The 19061-nt window shown below is 39.7% G+C and overlaps 1 protein-coding gene across 3 annotated transcripts in view; it reads right to left on the bottom strand.

The window, feature by feature from the left end:
- zgc:158766 (uncharacterized protein LOC100009641 homolog) overlaps nucleotides 1–19061 on the bottom strand; it is a 54079-nt gene that overhangs the window by 30377 nt on the left and 4641 nt on the right. For all 3 annotated transcript variants that reach the window (XM_056259441.1, XM_056259442.1, XM_056259443.1), the window contains exons 2-6: nucleotides 16699–16896; nucleotides 12918–14037; nucleotides 2001–2204; nucleotides 562–685; nucleotides 295–388 (exon numbers count right to left, since the gene is read on the bottom strand). In XM_056259441.1, the coding sequence (XP_056115416.1) occupies nucleotides 295–388; nucleotides 562–685; nucleotides 2001–2204; nucleotides 12918–14037; nucleotides 16699–16896 (1740 nt within the window). The remainder of the gene's footprint in view (nucleotides 1–294; nucleotides 389–561; nucleotides 686–2000; nucleotides 2205–12917; nucleotides 14038–16698; nucleotides 16897–19061) is intronic.

Raw genomic sequence — 19061 nt, 5'->3', positions numbered from 1 at the left:
GTTAACGTTAGTTAGTAAAAATTCTGCTGTTCATTGTTAGTTCATTAATGTTAACAAATACAACTTTTGATGTTAATAATGTAGTAAATTTTGAAATGAACATTAACAAAGATTAATAAATGCTGTAGAAGTGCAGTTCATCATTGGTTCATAGTAACTAATGTAGTTAACTAATAATGAAAACATTGTAAAGTGTTAGCATTATTTTATATGTCAGGCGTTCAAAAACAGGGAGGAAACGCTTGAGACGTGTCATTCACAGCTGATCTGCACTGGAAGAGCGCTTCGCCTCACCTGAAACTGAGACAGGGCCGAGATCAGTGTGGAAGTGGCCTGTTGTCTGCGAGCGTCTACGAGAACCGTCAAACCCAGATCTCGTTTCTCCCTCCTGAAAGAAAAAAAAACGCTAGACACTTAGCGCAACAAATTTGTCTGGCAAATAAAAGCCTGCGACACAACTGCCTCGAGCGAATCATTTCCATGTCGATTCAGTAAACGGCGTCCCCACTCGTGCCGCCACAGAGATGGAAACACAGGCAGTGTGTATGAGGCGTTTCTCACCGCAGTCTGTTGCAGTAGTAGCAGAGCAGCCCGGTGATCTGGTTTGTGGTGCGACACGCATCTGTCCACACCTGGTTCCTGGTGCACACCTGCAGCACTGCTCTCCCGCTGCGGTCTTGGTTACCTGGAGCAGAGGTCAGATGAGTAACCCGAGAAATCACACTGCACTCTCCACTAGGGCTGAACCCTTTGGGGGAGAAATCCTCTGCGCTATTCTTTTGTCTGATAAAATTTGCAATTGCAATTTAAAATGCACTGAAAAAAGTTCCAGGTTTGCTGTGCTTGTTTGTAGGGCTGGCCAAAAATGTTGTGATTATATCAAAACGACTGTAAAATAATAATGCGGTAATAAGCAGGGCGGGGCCGAGAGCTGTGGGAGCAGAGCGAATGTTAAAGTCATCATGAAAAAAAAAATTGACCCTATTTGCTTTGTAAGCGCACATTACTAGTCTTGTGGTGAACAGTTAATCAGTGCAAGTTAATACACAGAAAAAAAATTAGTTTGTCGTGGTAATCTTTAATCTGAACATTTGCTTCCGCTCTAGAATGGCGAATCCTTCTCTGATGACGTCAGTTTGACGGCTTGGGTTGAATATCCTTTAACCACTTCATACTCTGAAGTAAAGTTGGTTGCAACTTCTGGTTCACGGGGACTTTAGTGACACCTGTGCGACACACACACCGGTCTCGAGTCTCACGGAGGAGTGATGGCAGAGATAAGACCAGGCCTGGGACTTAAAGGTGCTGGATGTCATTTTTTTGACTGTACTAAAGCACAAAAATACCATAGTATGTTATGGCTTTAACTTTATTACAAATAATTATTTTTATTTTTTAAATTATGATCATAATTATTAAAAAATAAGAAATATTACTATTGTAAAACCTAGTATTTAAGAAAAATAATATAATAATGACAATAATAATTTGACAGTAAAATTACAATACTAATATACTACAATTTATTTATTTTCAAATGAGCTTGATTTCTCAATTTGAAATTTCCATCAAGCTTTTATTAGCCATAGATTTTGAAGGCATATTGTGATTTCTGTTTTATTTTAATAAGGATTATTATTGTTAACTAAAACTAAAAAACATAAAATAAACATTAACTGAAATAAAATCAAATATTTTATTTCAGCTAGTTGCCAAGTCAACGTTTCTCATTTTTATTTAGTTTAAGTCAAAGAACTAAAACTAAATAAACTAAAACTTACAATTTTTTAATAAAATCAAATTCAAAACACTAACAGAAACTATAATAGTATATCAATGATACTAAAATAACACTGATTTTGCTTAATCATGCATTCCTACTGTTCATTTTGCGATACATTAAAAATGCATTAATTTGTGTGTGTGTAGATATATATATATATATTACTTTTAAGCTTCTGTTTGTGTTTCAGCTGATAGGCGAGACCCCGGTCACGTACCAGGTAGTGTGATCGCAGCAGAGGTCAAGAGCTCCTGGTTGAGCTGGGTCATGAGTGAGGGCAGCGGAGGGGAACAGACAGCAGGGGGCGTCGTGGACGGGACAGGAGAGACCGCTGGTCTGATGGAGGGTTTGGGAGGAACTAACTCGTCTCCGCTGTTACTGTTCCTTCTGGGACCGGAGCGCAGACCATCATCAGAGAGACCTAAACAGATCAGAGAACGTCATCTCATTATCGTGTGAGATCCTGAACACGCACTATATATCGATCGAATATGATGATTGTGATTTAAAATTAAGCAACATTGTGAATATCGGTATAGGCACATTTTATTTTTAAACTTCAGCAGCAAAAACAGATTTAGAGTTGGTCAGTTCAATTCATTTTTTGTGAATCATTTAAAACGCATTGATTCAAAACCAGCTCAAATAGTTGCAGAGAATGCACAAACTGTATATTTTGAATGCAATGTAAATTGCTTTGGCGAAATGGATGCATAAATGTAAATGATTTAGAGTGTCAGCACTCAAAACTAAAGCGAGATACACTACTGTTAATGGTCTTTTCTGCACACCATGGCCATTTATTTAATCAAAAATACAGTAAAAACAGTGAAATATTATTACAGTTTAAAATAGCTGCTTTCTATTTGACTATATTGTAAAATGTAATTTATTCCTGTGATCAAAGCTGAATTTTCAGCATCATTTCTCCAGTCTTCAGTGTCACATGATCCTTCAGAAATCATTCTGATATGCTGATTCTTATTATTATCAATGTTGAAAACAGTTGAGCTGCTTACATTTTTTGTGGAAAACATCTTCAGGATTAAATCGTACTGAAACCAAACTTATGAACGGTATTTCAAAAACACAATGATGAATCAAAAATACATTTAAATGGCAGGGATGCAAACAATCGGTTCATTTGACTCCAAATGAAACCTCAGAGTTGCACGATACAGAGCATTTATTGAATAGACTGTCTGAGGTTGGAAGAGGTGTGACACAAACTATACAGTGAGTCAATGTTGAGTCACGATCGAGACCAGGTGTGTGAGGCAGACACACAAACACACACGTCTGATGACGGTAACACACAGCTCAGTTTTTCAGGCCTCGGGCTCCGGTTTGAGGAATGCTGTGGCTGACATTGCCAGCTGAAGCAGATGTTTGTGAACTCTCTCCAGAATCCAAGCCCTCGGGCTGTTTCTTCCAAACAATACAACACAACACTGCTCTTTCTCCTCGTCCCGAGAGGCTGAACACATGCCACACACAAACATAACAACAACTCCAAGAAACACATATTAACTTCCTTCTTTCAAGGCTTAAATTATCCAAATATTGATGTTTAGAGTAACTAACTATACACTGAGCTAGAATAAATACATCATATTTATATGTTAATACAACAGTTTATGGCACCGAGGAAAAACCTTTGAACATCAACCCACACTCAAAAGAAAAAAAAAATTCAAAATTTACGCATTTCAATTAATAGTACAAATTCCATCAAATTGAATTGAATAATCCTTACATATTATTCATTTTAGGAATTAGGAATTTTAAATGAGTAAAAAAAAAAATAGAGCTTAATAAAACATTTTGTATAAATCTTAATGGAACAAGGGAATGGACCGTATCGTTTATACGATTCGTATTTATATAAAAAAAAATGATTTTTTCTTTTTAATTTAAGTTTAATACTTATACAAAATGTTTTATTAAGGTCAAATTTTTTTAACTCATTTATAATTCTTAATTTATAATATGAATAATATGTAAGGATTATTCAATTAAATTTGATGGAATTTTACTATTAATTGAAATGCGTAAATCTTGAAAAACTTTTTTTCAAGATTTAAAAAAAGGGTTGATATTCAAAAGTTCTTCCTTTTTGTGCCAAAAAAACATATTTTTTTATGAATGCATAAAAGAAAGATCATTATATAGCGCTTTTTACATAAATAATACATTAGAATAAATATACGCATTAATTAATAAATATAAATAAACTAACAAAAAAATGTATTAATAAACTAAGTCTCTTCGTCCTAGCGTGTGTCCCCAATTTGCACAGTAATTAAACTAATTAAATAAATTAATAAACTAAGTAAATATATACTAATAACAGTTTCTTTTCTTCCTCTGTCCCCTTTAAAACTCCTGTAGATCAAGCCTGTCCTTTACCAGAAACTACGCTGAACTTCATAAACATCTTTTATACAGTAATTGCATAGTGACAGATTATGTTTAGTGAATTTCGAGAACATAATGTGTAAAAATGTTTGTGCAATTTCAGCACATCTCATGCACTTACATATAAACAATGTCAAGTCATACTTTTGAAGTTTTAAATTTCAAACTCCTGTCACCTCCTCCACTATTGTCTTTTTGATGACTTCATTTCCTGTGTGAATCTGAGACCGGCTCCTTTTGTGATGCACTTCCTCAACAAGCAGAGGACGCTTGAAATAGACACCGAAACCTCTCACACAAAACACAGACAAACACTGCAGAACTAGTGTTGGTGAAGCAACTGTGAAAGATATATAACATTGAAGCTACAGATTATATAATATGCGATATGTAATATTATATACTTTACTTGAAACATGCATATATAGTGCAATATAAAAGTTTTCTAAATGTAATTGTAACCACAGTTATAATACATTATAAGTCCATAATGATTTTTTTGTGTAATGCATTTAAAGGTTTCAAGTAAAGAGCTTAATCTTTTCTTTTTTTTACTTTTACAATATAAATATGGTAAACAGGATCAAAATTTGATACCCCTCCCCATAAATCTCAGTTAGGGTGCCATTGATAAACTTATTAAAATACCAGATATAATTACATTTACTGCAATAAAAAAAAACGGAATAATTTATAAACTCATCTGAAAACGTGATAAGCAGCAGCATTAAACTAAACATTACACTGTTAATTATTTATCTTTTTTTTTTTTTTTTTTTTTACAATTTTTGGAATTGTAAATAAAACAAAGATTATTGGAGTAGCTTTTAAAAGAAAATACGATTTCAGTCTTTCTTCAAACTTGTGAAATTTACAAGCAATTTCTGTGCAAAATGTGTTGCAAATACACTTTGTTGAATCCGTTCATTTGTATGAATCATCTGAATGAACTGATTCACTGGAATGAATCAGGATTTCCCCAATGCTACACGAGTTTCTTTCAGTTTGCTCGGCTGTAAAGTTGTGCACCGCTACAAGTTGGAAAATGTAGGTTGTTGCGAGGAAAGCTAAAACAAGTTAGTAGTGTCGTTGCTTTTAGTTATGCACTTACCAACACTGTTCAAAAGCTGCTGTGCCAACAACATTTGGTTGACTTTGCGTACGTCTCTGAGAGATGGACGAGCTCTGCGGCATCATGGGAACCAGGTTATAATCACCAGAGACCTAATGGAATCCCAAAGGCCAGGCAAAACCACATCACCCGTAATCTGATCCAGCCTCAAAGTCATTGGCATTTGTTTTCCGAACAAAGTCTGAGCTGACCCTTGCTTCGCTCGGGCTTTGTAACAGAACAGATATTACGTAGAGATGGGCTTCACTCTTTAAGCCTCTCTTCAGCATCTCCACGAGCCCGACGGGACACAATGCTTCCCATTATGACGGAGCGAGCCATCTGGATGTGAGCTTAACATCAGCGCAGGTAAGCGGCACAGAGATCCTCCCTCAGGTGGTCATCGGATCCGCTGTGGCTTCATGCCCAGACTCAATGGCTCGGATTTTCATGTGTGGGAAAGAGAGCCAGAGATCCCAGATGGGAATTTACCTAAACCACTCTGTGTGTGAGAGCCATAGAGAATGAACTCACTTCTAAAGCCATTTTCTAACCAGACTTGATGTGAAAAGCCATATTTCATCCTTACACTAAAAGCAAAAGGGCAAAGCAAAGTAGTTAGAGACCATATACCATTCAGGCTGATAAACCGTCTTATGATAGTAAGCCATTTAGAGATTGACAGAGATTATTGTAATAATAATAATAATTAATAAACAATTATCTTATTCCCTTATTAATAAATTATTATTATGATCTCAAGTCTCACCTTTTTATTCAGGCCTTTTTATGACGTGTTCTTTATTGAGCTTGTATTTTAATGTGCGTGTGTGGTTGTATTATGTGGTGTTGTCTTGTTTATTGTTACTTACTTTTGTATTATTTTTGCTTGTAAGGTGACCTTGGGTGTCATGAGAGGCGCTTTTAAATAAAACGCATTATTATTATTATAAAAACAATATTAAATAAAACTATAATATATTTTTATTTTATATAATAAAATATAAGTATTGATATTATATATATATATATATATATATATATATATATACAAAAGTGGATCAAAAAAGTTCAAAGTTGTCCTAAGACAAGAACGGATATTGTTCAAAATTCATGTATAACTTTGATGAAAGGTTTTGATCCACTTCAAATGTTGACTACTGTATGTATAAATATATATATAAATATAAATATATATATATATATATATATATATGCCATTTGGCACAGTGAGTTAGGGCAAAAACCTAGCAAAAAAAGAAAATATAGGGGTTTTGCTCATAAATGCATCTTCTTGTGACAGTTAGGACGTGGTGTAACCCTTTGACACGAAGTGACCCGAATTCGTAAGAATGCCGAACAGTTTGGGATTTCCTGCGGATAGACCCCAAAAACACTCCTGGCCTGAAGCACTAGACGGAGGGCAAAACCCTCTTTCTTTCAAGCACTCAATAGCAGGAAGAGCTAAATAAAGCAGTGTAAAGCCTTCAGTGCAGTATCGTGCCTTTGGGGTCCATCATGGCTGCACATTACAGCAAACACATCAGAAAGACAAGCAGGGCAGGGCCGCTGAAACATTCCTAAACACACGCGCTATTAGTCCTCACATGCAGCCAGTCGCAAGCCATAAAATCAAGTGGAAGGAATGACAAGCTGTCTCCTCTGATAATCTACTCACAGATGAGCCCGTTGACGGTCCCGCGTTCTGCTGCAGGTGATAATTACACACCGGAGCACAATAGAACAACTGTCTGGAACCAGAAGCTTTCAAGGCCTCAGGCGACATGATTTGATAAGGGAAGCTTGTTGGTATGAGTACACAGCACTGAAGAAATAAGAGTTCATACTGATGGTAAAGAAGCACAAACAAGGTGTGTCCTCCTGACTAAACCCAATGCCAATTAGATTCCAGCGACAGACAATCTTTCTTTACACACGTGATACGGCAAAATCAATCACAAATCACAGCAAATCAGAAGAGTGTGTAGATGGGGCTTTCTCTGCAAGTGTTTAAAGGGATACTTCACAAAAGAAATTCGGCCATTAATTACTTACCCGGATGTCATCAAACCCGTAAGACTTTCATTCATCTTCAGAACACAAATGAAGATCTTTTTGATGAAATCTGAGAGCTTTCTGTCCCTCCATTGACAGCTACGCAACTACCACTGACGCTTCAGAAAGTTCATAAAGAGATCATAAAACTAATCCATGTGAATTGAGCGGTTTAGTCAAAATTTCCTGAAGAGACTCGATCGCTTTATATGATGAACAGATTGAATTTAGTCTTCTATTCACATTCATCAACTCACACATCAGTTGTGGTAAACAGAAGCTCAAGCATGTTCGTTTGACGTGCGAGAACCAATGAGGTTCATTCTCGTGTTACGCAGCACGTTTGAGCTTCAGCAAGAGCCAATGAGGTTCATTCTCGTGTTACGCAGCACGTTTGAGCTTCAGCAAGAGCCAATGAGGTTTATCCTCGTGTTACGCAGCACGTTTGAGCTTCAGCAAGAACCAATGAGGTTCATTCTCGTATTACGCAGCACGTTTGAGCTTCAGCAAGAACCAATGAGGTTCATTCTCGTATTACGCAGCACGTTTGAGCTTCAGCAAGAGCCAATGAGGTTCATTCTCGTGTTACGCAGCACGTTTGACTTTCTGCAAGAAGCAATGAGGTTCATTCTCGTGTTACGCAGCACGTTTGAGCTTCAGCAAGAACCAATGAGGTTTATCCTCGTGTTACGCAGCACGTTTGAGCTTCAGCAAGAACCAATGAGGTTCATCCTCGTGTTACGCAGCACGTTTGAGCTTCTGCAAGAACCAATGAGGTTCGTTCTCGTGTTACGCAGCACGTTTGAGCTTCAGCAAGAACCAATGAGGTTCATCCTCGTGTTACGCAGCATGTTTGAGCTTCAGCAAGAACCAATGAGGTTCATTCTTGTGTTACGCAGCACGTTTGAGCTTCAGCAAGAACCAATGAGGTTCATTCTCGTGTTACGCAGCACGTTTGAGCTTCAGCAAGAACCAATGAGGTTCATCCTCGTGTTACGCAGCACGTTTGAACTTCTGCAAGAACCAATGAGGTTCGTTCTCGTGTTACGCAGCACGTTTGAGCTTCAGCAAGAACCAATGAGGTTCATCCTTGTGTTACGCAGCACGTTTGAGCTTCAGCAAGAACCAATGAGGTTCATCCTCGTGTTACGCAGCACGTTTGAGCTTCAACAAGAACCAATGAGGTTCATTCTCGTGTTACGCATCAGTTTGAGCTTCAGCAAGAACCAATGAGGTTCATCCTCGTGTTACGCAGCACGTTTGAGCTTCAACAAGAACCAATGAGGTTCATTCTCGTGTTACGCAGCACGTTTGAGCTTCAGCAAGAACCAATGAGGTTCATCCTCGTGTTACGCAGCACGTTTGAGCTTCAGCAAGAACCAATGAGGTTCATCCTCGTGTTACGCAGCACGTTTGAGCTTCAACAAGAACCAATGAGGTTCATCCTCGTGTTACGCAGCACGTTTGAACTTCAGCGAGAACCAATGAGGTTCATCCTCGTGTTACGCAGCACGTTTGAACTTCAGCGAGAACCAATGAGGTTCATCCTCGTGTTACGCAGCACGTTTGAGCTTCAGCAAGAACCAATGAGGTTCATCCTCGTGTTACGCAGCACGTTTGAGCTTCAGCAAGAACCAATTAGGTTCATCCTAGTGTTACGCAGCACGTTTGAACTTCAGCGAGAACCAATGAGGTTCATCCTCGTGTTACGCAGCACGTTTGAGCTTCAGCGAGAACCAATGAGGTTCATCCTTGTGTCACGCAGCACGTTTGAGCTTCAGCAAGAACCAATGAGGTTCATTCTCGTGTTACGCAGCACGTTTGAGCTTCAGCAAGAACCAATGAGGTTCATTCTCGTGTTACGCATCAGTTTGAGCTTCAGCAAGAACCAATGAGGTTCATTCTCGTGTTACGCATCAGTTTGAGCTTCAGCAAGAACCAATGAGGTTCATTCTTGTGTTACGCATCAGTTTGAGCTTCAGCAAGAACCAATGAGGTTCATCCTCGTGTTACGCAGCACGTTTGAGCTTCAACAAGAACCAATGAGGTTCATTCTCGTGTTACGCATCAGTTTGAGCTTCAACGAGAACCAATGAGGTTCATCCTCGTGTTACGCAGCACGTTTGAGCTTCAACAAGAACCAATGAGGTTCATTCTCGTGTTACGCATCAGTTTGAGCTTCAGCGAGAACCAATGAGGTTCATTCTCGTGTTACGCAGCACGTTTGAGCTTCAGCAAGAACCAATGAGGTTCATCCTCGTGTTACGCATCAGTTTGAGCTTCAGCAAGAACCAATGAGGTTTATCCTCGTGTTACGCAGCACGTTTGAGCTTCAGCAAGAGCCAATGAGGTTCATCCTCGTGTTACGCAGCACGTTTGAGCTTCAGCAAGAACCAATGAGGTTCATTCTCGTGTTACGCAGCACGTTTGAGCTTCAGCAAGAACCAATGAGGTTCATTCTCGTGTTACGCATCAGTTTGAGCTTCAGCAAGAGCCAATGAGGTTCATCCTCGTGTTACGCAGCACGTTTGAGCTTCAGCAAGAACCAATGAGGTTCATTCTCGTGTTACGCAGCACGTTTGAGCTTCAGCAAGAGCCAATGAGGTTCATCCTCGTGTTACGCAGCACGTTTGAGCTTCTGCAAGAACCAATGAGGTTCATTCTCGTGTTACGCAGCACGTTTGAGCTTCAGCAAGAGCCAATGAGGTTCATTCTCGTGTTACGCAGCACGTTTGAGCTTCTGCAAGAACCAATGAGGTTCGTTCTCGTGTTACGCAGCACGTTTGAGCTTCTGCAAGAACCAATGAGGTTCATTCTCGTGTTACACAGCACGTTTGAGCTTCAGCAAGAGCCAATGAGGTTCATCCTCGTGTTACGCAGCACGTTTGAGCTTCAGTAAGAGCCAATGAGGTTCATCCTCGTGTTACGCAGCACGTTTGAGCTTCTGCAAGAACCAATGAGGTTCATTCTCGTGTTACACAGCACGTTTGAGCTTCAGCAAGAGCCAATGAGGTTCATTCTCGTGTTACGCAGCACGTTTTAACTTCTGCAAGAACCAATGAGGTTCATCCTCGTGTTACGCAGCACGTTTGAGCTTCAGCAAGAGCCAATGAGGTTCATTCTCGTGTTACGCAGCACGTTTGAGCTTCAGCGAGAACCAATGAGGTTCATCCTCGTTTTACTCAGCACGTTTGAGCTTCAGCAAGAGCCAATGAGGTTCATTCTCGTGTTACGCAGCACGTTTGAACTTCAGCGAGAACCAATGAGGTTCATCCTCGTTTTACGCAGCACGTTTGAGCTTCTGCAAGAACCAATGAGGTTCATCCTCGTGTTACGCAGCACGTTTGAACTTCAGCGAGAACCAATGAGGTTCATTCTCGTTTTACGCAGCACGTTTCAGCTTCAGCAAGAGCCAATGAGGTTCATCCTCGTGTTACGCAGCACGTTTGAGCTTCTGCAAGAACCAATGAGGTTCATCCTTGTGTTACGCAGCACGTTTGAGCTTCTGCAAGAACCAATGAGGTTCATTCTCGTGTTACGCAGCACGTTTGAGCTTCAGCAAGAGCCAATGAGGTTCATCCTCGTGTTACGCAGCACGTTTGAGCTTCAGCAAGAGCCAATGAGGTTCATTCTCGTGTTACGCAGCACGTTTGAGCTTCAGCAAGAGCCAATGAGGTTCATTCTCGTGTTACGCAGCACGTTTGAGCTTCAGCAAGAGCCAATGAGGTTCATCCTCGTGTTACGCAGCACGTTTGAGCTTCAGCAAGAGCCAATGAGGTTCATCCTCGTGTTACGCAGCACGTTTGAGCTTCAGCAAGAGCCAATGAGGTTCATCCTCGTGTTACGCAGCACGTTTGAACTTCAGCGAGAACCAATGAGGTTCATCCTCGTTTTACGCAGCACGTTTCAGCTTCTGCAAGAACCAATGAGGTTCATCCTCGTGTTACGCAGCACGTTTCAGCTTCAGCAAGAGCCAATGAGGTTCATCCTCGTGTTACGCAGCACGTTTCAGCTTCTGCAAGAACCAATGAGGTTCATCCTTGTGTTACGCAGCACGTTTCAGCTTCAGCAAGAGCCAATGAGGTTCATCCTCGTGTTACGCAGCACGTTTCAGCTTCTGCAAGAACCAATGAGGTTCATCCTTGTGTTACGCAGCACGTTTGAGCTTCTGCAAGAACCAATGAGGTTCATCCTTGTGTTACGCAGCACGTTTGAGCTTCTGCAAGAACCAATGAGGTTCATCCTCGTGTTACGCAGCACGTTTGAGCTTCTGCAAGAACCAATGAGGTTAATTCTCGTGTTACGCAGCACGTTTGAGCTTCAGCAAGAACCAATGAGGTTCATCCTTGTGTTACGCAGCACGTTTGAACTTCTGTGAGAACCAATGAGGTTCATTCTCGTGTTACGCAGCACGTTTTAACTTCTGTGAGAACCAATGAGGTTCATTCTCGTGTTACGCAGCACGATTGAGCTTCAGCAAGAACCAATGAGGTTCATCCTTGTGTTACGCAGCACGTTTGAGCTTCAGCAAGAGCCAATGAGGTTCATTCTCATGTTACGCAGCACGTTTGAGCTTCAGCAAGAGCCAATGAGGTTCATTCTCGTGTTACGCAGCACGTTTGAGCTTCAGGAAGAGGTTTGTTCTCGCGTGTCAAGCAGGTTCGGTTGAGCTTCTGTTTATGTTAGCTGATAATGTTTATAGGTGAATAAAAGCCTAAATTCAATCTGTTCATCATATTAAGTGATCCTGTCTCTTCAGAAAATTTGGACTAAACTGCTGAATTCATATGGATTCGTTTTACGATCTTATAAACTTTCTGAAGCGTCAGTGGTAGTTGCGTAGCTGTCAATGGAGAGACAGAAAGCTCTCAGATTTCATCAAAAAAATCTTCATTTGTGTTCCGAAGATGAACGAAAGTCTAATAAAGTATAGATATTTGCAAATATTAGACAGAACTGTTAAATAAAGAAGGTAAACTATTGAAGGCCTAGCTCAGCTTACAGGAAACATGTTTGGTACAAATTGTTATGGTAAGGTTCTCTCAAAGTTATGAACAAACGTTCTTCCAGTAAGTGGTCTTTAATAATGTTCTCAACATGTTAACATAAAAACAATATTTATAGATCGGTCATGGAACGTCTTTTTCTGAAACATTTGTTTAAAGTTTTTTAAATGTTACCACTCTTTTTCAGTATGTTCAGAGAACATTAAAAAGTAATGTTCCCATAATGTTTACATAACCAAAAAAAAAAAAAACATTTAAAAAACTGGATGTTTTGAAAGTTCAGAGAACATCTCATAACTTAATGAAAACATTAGCAAAACATTTTAGAACACTTTTTGTTATCTAGGTGTGCGTCTGCGCTCACACAATGGGTTCTCAGCAGTATCAAGTTAAAAGTCGACCGCTTCTGAAACTTATGGGCCAAACAGAAAAACGTTTATGCAAACGATTAAAAATTGGCAAATAACGGCCTTGGTGATATATTGGTTGACCACTAGTTAAGACATGTTGTTTTTTTATAAAAGAGTTGACAATAAATTTGTACCTGAGGACTCTTTGTTGCTCCGTTTCTCAATGCCAGGAAAGGCCGCCTCCAAGTCCAGTTTTCCGAAACGGAAAGCATAGCCATTCATAAGTTTCTTGGGAAGGCCGTTGCCAGAGCCGCCGGAGGACGAGCGCGCACGGTGACCTTTAACCTGCAAGGCCTTATGGGTACGTTCGAGAGATTTGGAGCGTCTCTCGTCCGGACTGAGCTCAGTGTTCTTGGAGGGATTTATGGCGGGAGAACCGTTGCGGGATTCATCTCCTCCCAACCATCCACGGGCACAGATCCTCCGTGTGATCGGTTCCTTTGAGACGGAGCCAGGAGTCGACTCCGTTCCCTCCTCCAGAATGGACTCAGAGCTGGAGCCGAGGTTCATTGGGTTCTGCAGCGCCTCCATGTAGGACTTGCGGAAAAGCCGGCGTGACTCGAAGGTTGTCGAGTCTCTAGGGTGACGCTTCCGAAGGCCGGGATTACTAAGGTCCGTGCTGAACGAGAGCATTTTGTGTCCGATTCTACCTCGAATGCATCCCTGATCCGTGCTGGGACTCTTTTGCAAGGGCGAATCCTCTGAGCGCAGGGAGCCGATGCCCATATCCGTAAGGCTGCGACTCAGAACGGGCTCCGACACGGTGGACTCGCCGCCCAGAGAGTCTCTTGAACTGAGTGTTCCCGTGGATCCGTGAGTGCTGCATGTGCTTAGCTGACCGCGCAGGGTCGCTCCACCGCTCCGCGCCTGCATGATGGCGTCAGCGGTGCTGGTCACAAATAAAGGATTCACCACGTTCTTCCAGGGTGTGCGGTAAACCACGGTGCCGGTACTGAGGAGGCAGTTCTGGAGAGGCTGCAAGTTGCGCTCACGCGTTACATTCTGCAGGAAGTCCGGTGTAAAAATGCTGCCGTACATGCTCTCGGCCACAGGGATCTCTGCGATGGCTTGCCCGCTCCCTGACAGGCATTTTATGACCAGTTTGGCAGTCTTGCGACCTAAAGGAACCACCTGCAGGTAGAAATCTCCCTGCCGCAGACGTACTTTATGAAGTGGTGCGAGTTGCAGAACCACCTTCTCATGTAAACAGAGCGGCCATCCCTCGTGGTACAGCAACAGGCCTTTGAATCGCAGCTGTGCAAAATAAAAAGAACAAATTCATCAGATACAATAGATTTACAGGCATGCATAAGCAACCATTTTTAGTTATTTGCAGTTTGCAATCATTAAATACAAAAATGCAATGAACTACAACAATGCAATTAGAAAATATTGAAAAGTGAAATTTCTGCATAAGCCAACATAACTGCAAAAATGATGACTGATCTAGAACATAAAATGACTCCCTCAAAGATCATGCCAGAGTTAAATGAGACTGCTGAGTGCCCTTGATAATTAATACAGGAGCATAAGGTTTCAGGTATGTGCTCACACAGCGCTAACCTGCAGAAATACAAAGCCTCCCTGAGCAAGTCTTTCATTTCAGCCTGATCCTCTTTGCCAAGTTCACCCCAGTCAGCTCACAACACTCTCTGTTTGGGCTGTTTTTCACAGTAATACTGAACCCTCTTTCAGCCTGAAGCATTCATCCTCCCTCTCATGTTCCCACTCTCGCAGTATTTGTCTCTGAGAGAATTTAAATGGATTGAACATGTTTAGCTGCAGCGCTACTGAGTTCAACAACAACATCATCTATAGCGGAGACTGTCAGCAGTAAAATAATCAGCGAATGAATGGCTAGCCAGCTAATGCACAAAATCGAGTTTAAAGAATGCATGATGCATGGCAAATTTTTATGCAGGTCCAATTAAAAAAAAACCCCAAAAAAACACTATAATAATAAAATATAACAAATATATAATAATTTGTTAATGTATGCATGTTAATGTGTGTGTGTGTGTGTGTGTGTGTGTGTATACACACAGTAGTCAACATTTGAAGTGGATCAAAACCTTTCATTAAAGTTATACATGAATTTTGAATACCCGATACCCGTTCTTGTCCAAGGACAACTTTGATGAACTTTTTTGATCCACTTCAAATGTGTGTGTATATATATATATACTGTATATATATACACATAAACATACATTGTTAATATATATATTATATATATATTAACATATATATATGTTAATATATATATTATATATATATTAAGTTAACATATATACATATATATATATATTTATTAATAAAGCGAATACTGTGTGAACATCCCCTAAGTAGCTTTGTATAATTAGGTCTCTTATTAAAATGACAAATATTCTGTATTAGCAGGCAACTTGAAAGTTACTTTTAAAATCTCTAAAACTTAAATGGGCCCTATTTTAACGATCTTAAACGCAAGTATAAAGTAACTTTGTGGGCGGGTCTTGGGCGCTGTTGCTATTTAACCGGCGAGATAAATGACTCTTGCGCCCGACGCAAGTTTAAAAGGGGTTGGTCTGAAATAGCTTCATTATTCATAGGTGTGGTTTGGGCGTAACGTGAAATAAACCAATCAGAGCGTCATCCAACATACCCTTTAAGAGCAGGTGCGCATGTTGCATGGCGGATTGCTATTATAACGGCGGATTTACCCGGCGCGCGCCAGGAGCGGTTCACAGCCGAGGAGACCGACGTTCTTGTCAGGACCGTGTAAGACAGAGAAGTGACGTTGTATGGGGATGGGAGAAACCCACCCAAATCAGCGTCGGTTAAACAGGCGTGGGAGGAAAAAAAACAAAAATTTTTTTACATCTTCATGGACACCACAATGATTTCCCTCATGTGTTAATATTTTTCCTTGTTATAATGTATGATTTGCAAAAATAAAAACTGCTGCATCTGTGTTGATGAGAGAATCAAAGTGTATGCGCACTGTGCACCCGCTACATTATGGCCAAGCATGCGCGCTTAAAATAGCATTATGAACAACGCGCAACGCGCCACTGACTTTAGACAAGTTTTTTTCTGGTCAGTGGCGCAATTGTTTTCTGGAACTGCAAAATAGCACTAGGGAATGTTTGCGCCGAAACACGCCTCCTTTTTGCGAAGACCCGCCCAGGGAGCGCAAGTTCATTCCCTAGTTTACCGACGTGCGTCTGTGGAGGGAAAAGCCTGCTTTGCGCGGGTGCAAAATAGGAATGATACATGCGTCAGTGTACAAAGTCATTTGCGCCAGGTGCAAGATAGGGCCCAATATCTAATTGTGTTACTTTTTGATGGAAAATAAAGTGTTATGTTACTTTTGCGTTACTTTTTCCTCACCTGTACTGGCCTTGCTTGTATCTTTTTTAACAAAAATGCAAATGTAAAGGCCATTTCACACCAAATGGTTGGATGAATTGGATCATCGAAGGTCAGCAGCAAAGACATTGGTTGATAAAGTGAGATTAAATACATAAAGTATATTTGTATTTAACATATTTAATTATTGCAAGTTTGCGCAATATTTTGAGTTTGCATTTTACTGTGTTTATTCATTTTGAGGAATACTGAATCTGTTTTTGTGCAATGAGTAAATGCGATGAGTAAATGCATGCTCACATTTAGTCTAGAACTACAAAACGCCTCACGATTTCTCTCAACATGAGGACAGTAGAGATGTCAGTCAACACATGGGAAAACAAAGTAACTTACATACTGTACTTATTTGAAAAAGTAACTACGACAATTTTGTTTTAAATATAAAAGTAATATGCTACTTTACTTGAAAAAAGTAATCTGATTACGTTACTTTTTCACCCAGCGTTTTCTTTTACTTTGAAATGCTTCTGTCAAAATGCATCTAATGAAACTGAGGGTACTCACACAGGCCTCCTCCTTTATTATCTGCAGGATTCTCTTGGCGGGCAGCAGGAAGTCAATGAAACAGCGCAGGCCGTCGCCGCGGTACTGTCTCTCCACCACGCTGAAGAGCTGCCACAACACGGTCACCGCGCTCACGCTGAACGGAGGGTACAGTGCAGATAGTGTACTCTGAATACAGTGGTCCAACGACTCCGAGTCCTGCGACAAATCACACAGTGACAGTCATTAAACTTTTAGAACACATGAAGCATCAGTTTCTGGATTAATAGAAACCAAACCAAATTAGTGTGGACAGTGTGATGGAGTAAACAATGTCAGCATGTTGTTTTTGGTTTGGTTGGTGAGACTATCGCTGGTCGCAAGTTCAATTCCACCGTTCCCAGTTACAAACACAAAAAGCAGGATGTCAGGAGGTCACGGGACACTGATGAGACAGGAAACACCTGTCGATGTAACGTCACTGACTGGACAATAACAGGCAGGATGGAAAATCCTGTCCCTAATGCAGCACTACATCATATCTGTGGACTTTCCATACGGATATGATTCCCACTATCCTCCTAAGACTAACAAAACCGTGACCTGGGACAGTCAACTTTAGGTGAAACGGGCAGCCAGGGTAGTGGACAAAATGAAAATGAATGCATTTGAGTCAGGGTTATCCTGGGTTATATATACAAGTTATAACTAAAATGAAAACCATTCAAACAAAATGCGTTAGTTGAAATAAAATAAACATTAATTGAACTAAGGTAATATAAAACTTATTTTGTTTCAACATTTCTCATTTTAATTTAGCTTAACTTGATGTGCTAAAATAACTAAAACTGAAATAAAAATTATTTTAAAAATATATAGACATTAAAAAAATAAAAACTTAATAGAAATGGAAAAAAACATTATAAACCACGTATAAAATTACATTTATAAATAATTTATATGTAATTTATTTGAGAATAATTTATAATTAAATATATTTATAAATAAATTACATATACATACACGCACATGTGTGTCATTTTTTATTATTTTAATTATTTAAAAATATAAAGAATATTATTCGAAAAATAACTAAAAAGAAAACTAAATACAACTAAATAGACATCAAAATATATATTATATAATATTACACACACACACATATATATAAATATAAATAATTTAAATTATAAATAAAAATGTATATGATATATATAGATAGAGAGAGTGAGTGACAGAGAGATAAAGAATAACTATTTAATAACTATATACTAGAAGAATTTTGTAGAATAACTAAAAATAAAACAAAACTGATTAAAAACTATATAGAAAACTATATATAAAAACCCGAGAACTAGTAAAAAGGACAAAAACACAACAAAATTACTAAAACATTAACTAAAATGAAATTTATAAATAAAAACTATAATAGTATATGAACGATACTAAAATAACACTAGACTATAAGACTATAAAAACTGGATCAGACATCATCATGACGGGGGAAAAGCCCAGGAAAAATCCCCGGCAAAGTAACCAAAAGCTCTCACTTTAACTTTCCCTGTTTGTTCTGCTCTGTTGGCCCTGTATTAGACAATGACAATGTGCCGTCCACATGCCGTGACTCCTCCACAGGGCAGCCATTGTTTCATCCCTCCTGCAGAAAGTCTCTAGGAAACTAAACCGCTCACCCACATTAGTGGCACTGTGGCTCGCAGAGCTCCAGAAATAATCACAGCGCTCAAACTGCAGGGGAGAGTAGAACCGCATTTTGGAGGAAAAGCTAACAATGGGAGGAAAGGCAACAAGATTTCTAACATCGTTCAACGGTACTTTTTTAGGTCATTGTGGCAGGCTACAAAAGTAAGATTATGGATCGGTCCAGCGGGACCAGGAACTCGGAGCCTGACAGGAGCCTCTAAAGCCTCGTGACCCAAGACTGTCAAAATAAACTGAACCAAAGGGCCCTTTCATCATATTTAAATAATAATAATAATAATAATGCTGTAAGGGATAATCAACGGTGCATTAAACAATTTTAATGCACGACGTGGAGGCAAAGAACCTCAGTGAAGTGCATTCAAAATAAAATCGTTTTTGGATTATCATTTGCCAGCATTGACAACTTAAAATAGCTGTTATTGATGTTTCCAGCGCAATATTTGACCGAAAGGGTAAAAATTAAGGTTATTTTCACCAGTTATGACCTTCCAGTCAATCAGAATTGAGTATTCAGACAGACCATGGTTTAAATATATATACATTTCAGTTGTACTGTATCTTTCAACATACCATCTGATGTTCATTCATGTTTATTTGGTGCTGTAACTAAAGTGGAAGAGATGATCAGTTCATGTGCCACTTTACAGCGATCTGTCACATTA

Source organism: Rhinichthys klamathensis, unplaced genomic scaffold, assembly GCF_029890125.1.
Source record: "Rhinichthys klamathensis goyatoka isolate OS25496 unplaced genomic scaffold, OSU_Roscu_1.1 h1tg000168l_1, whole genome shotgun sequence".
Taxonomy (NCBI): domain Eukaryota; kingdom Metazoa; phylum Chordata; class Actinopteri; order Cypriniformes; family Leuciscidae; genus Rhinichthys; species Rhinichthys klamathensis.
This window is presented reverse-complemented; position numbering and strand designations above follow the sequence as displayed.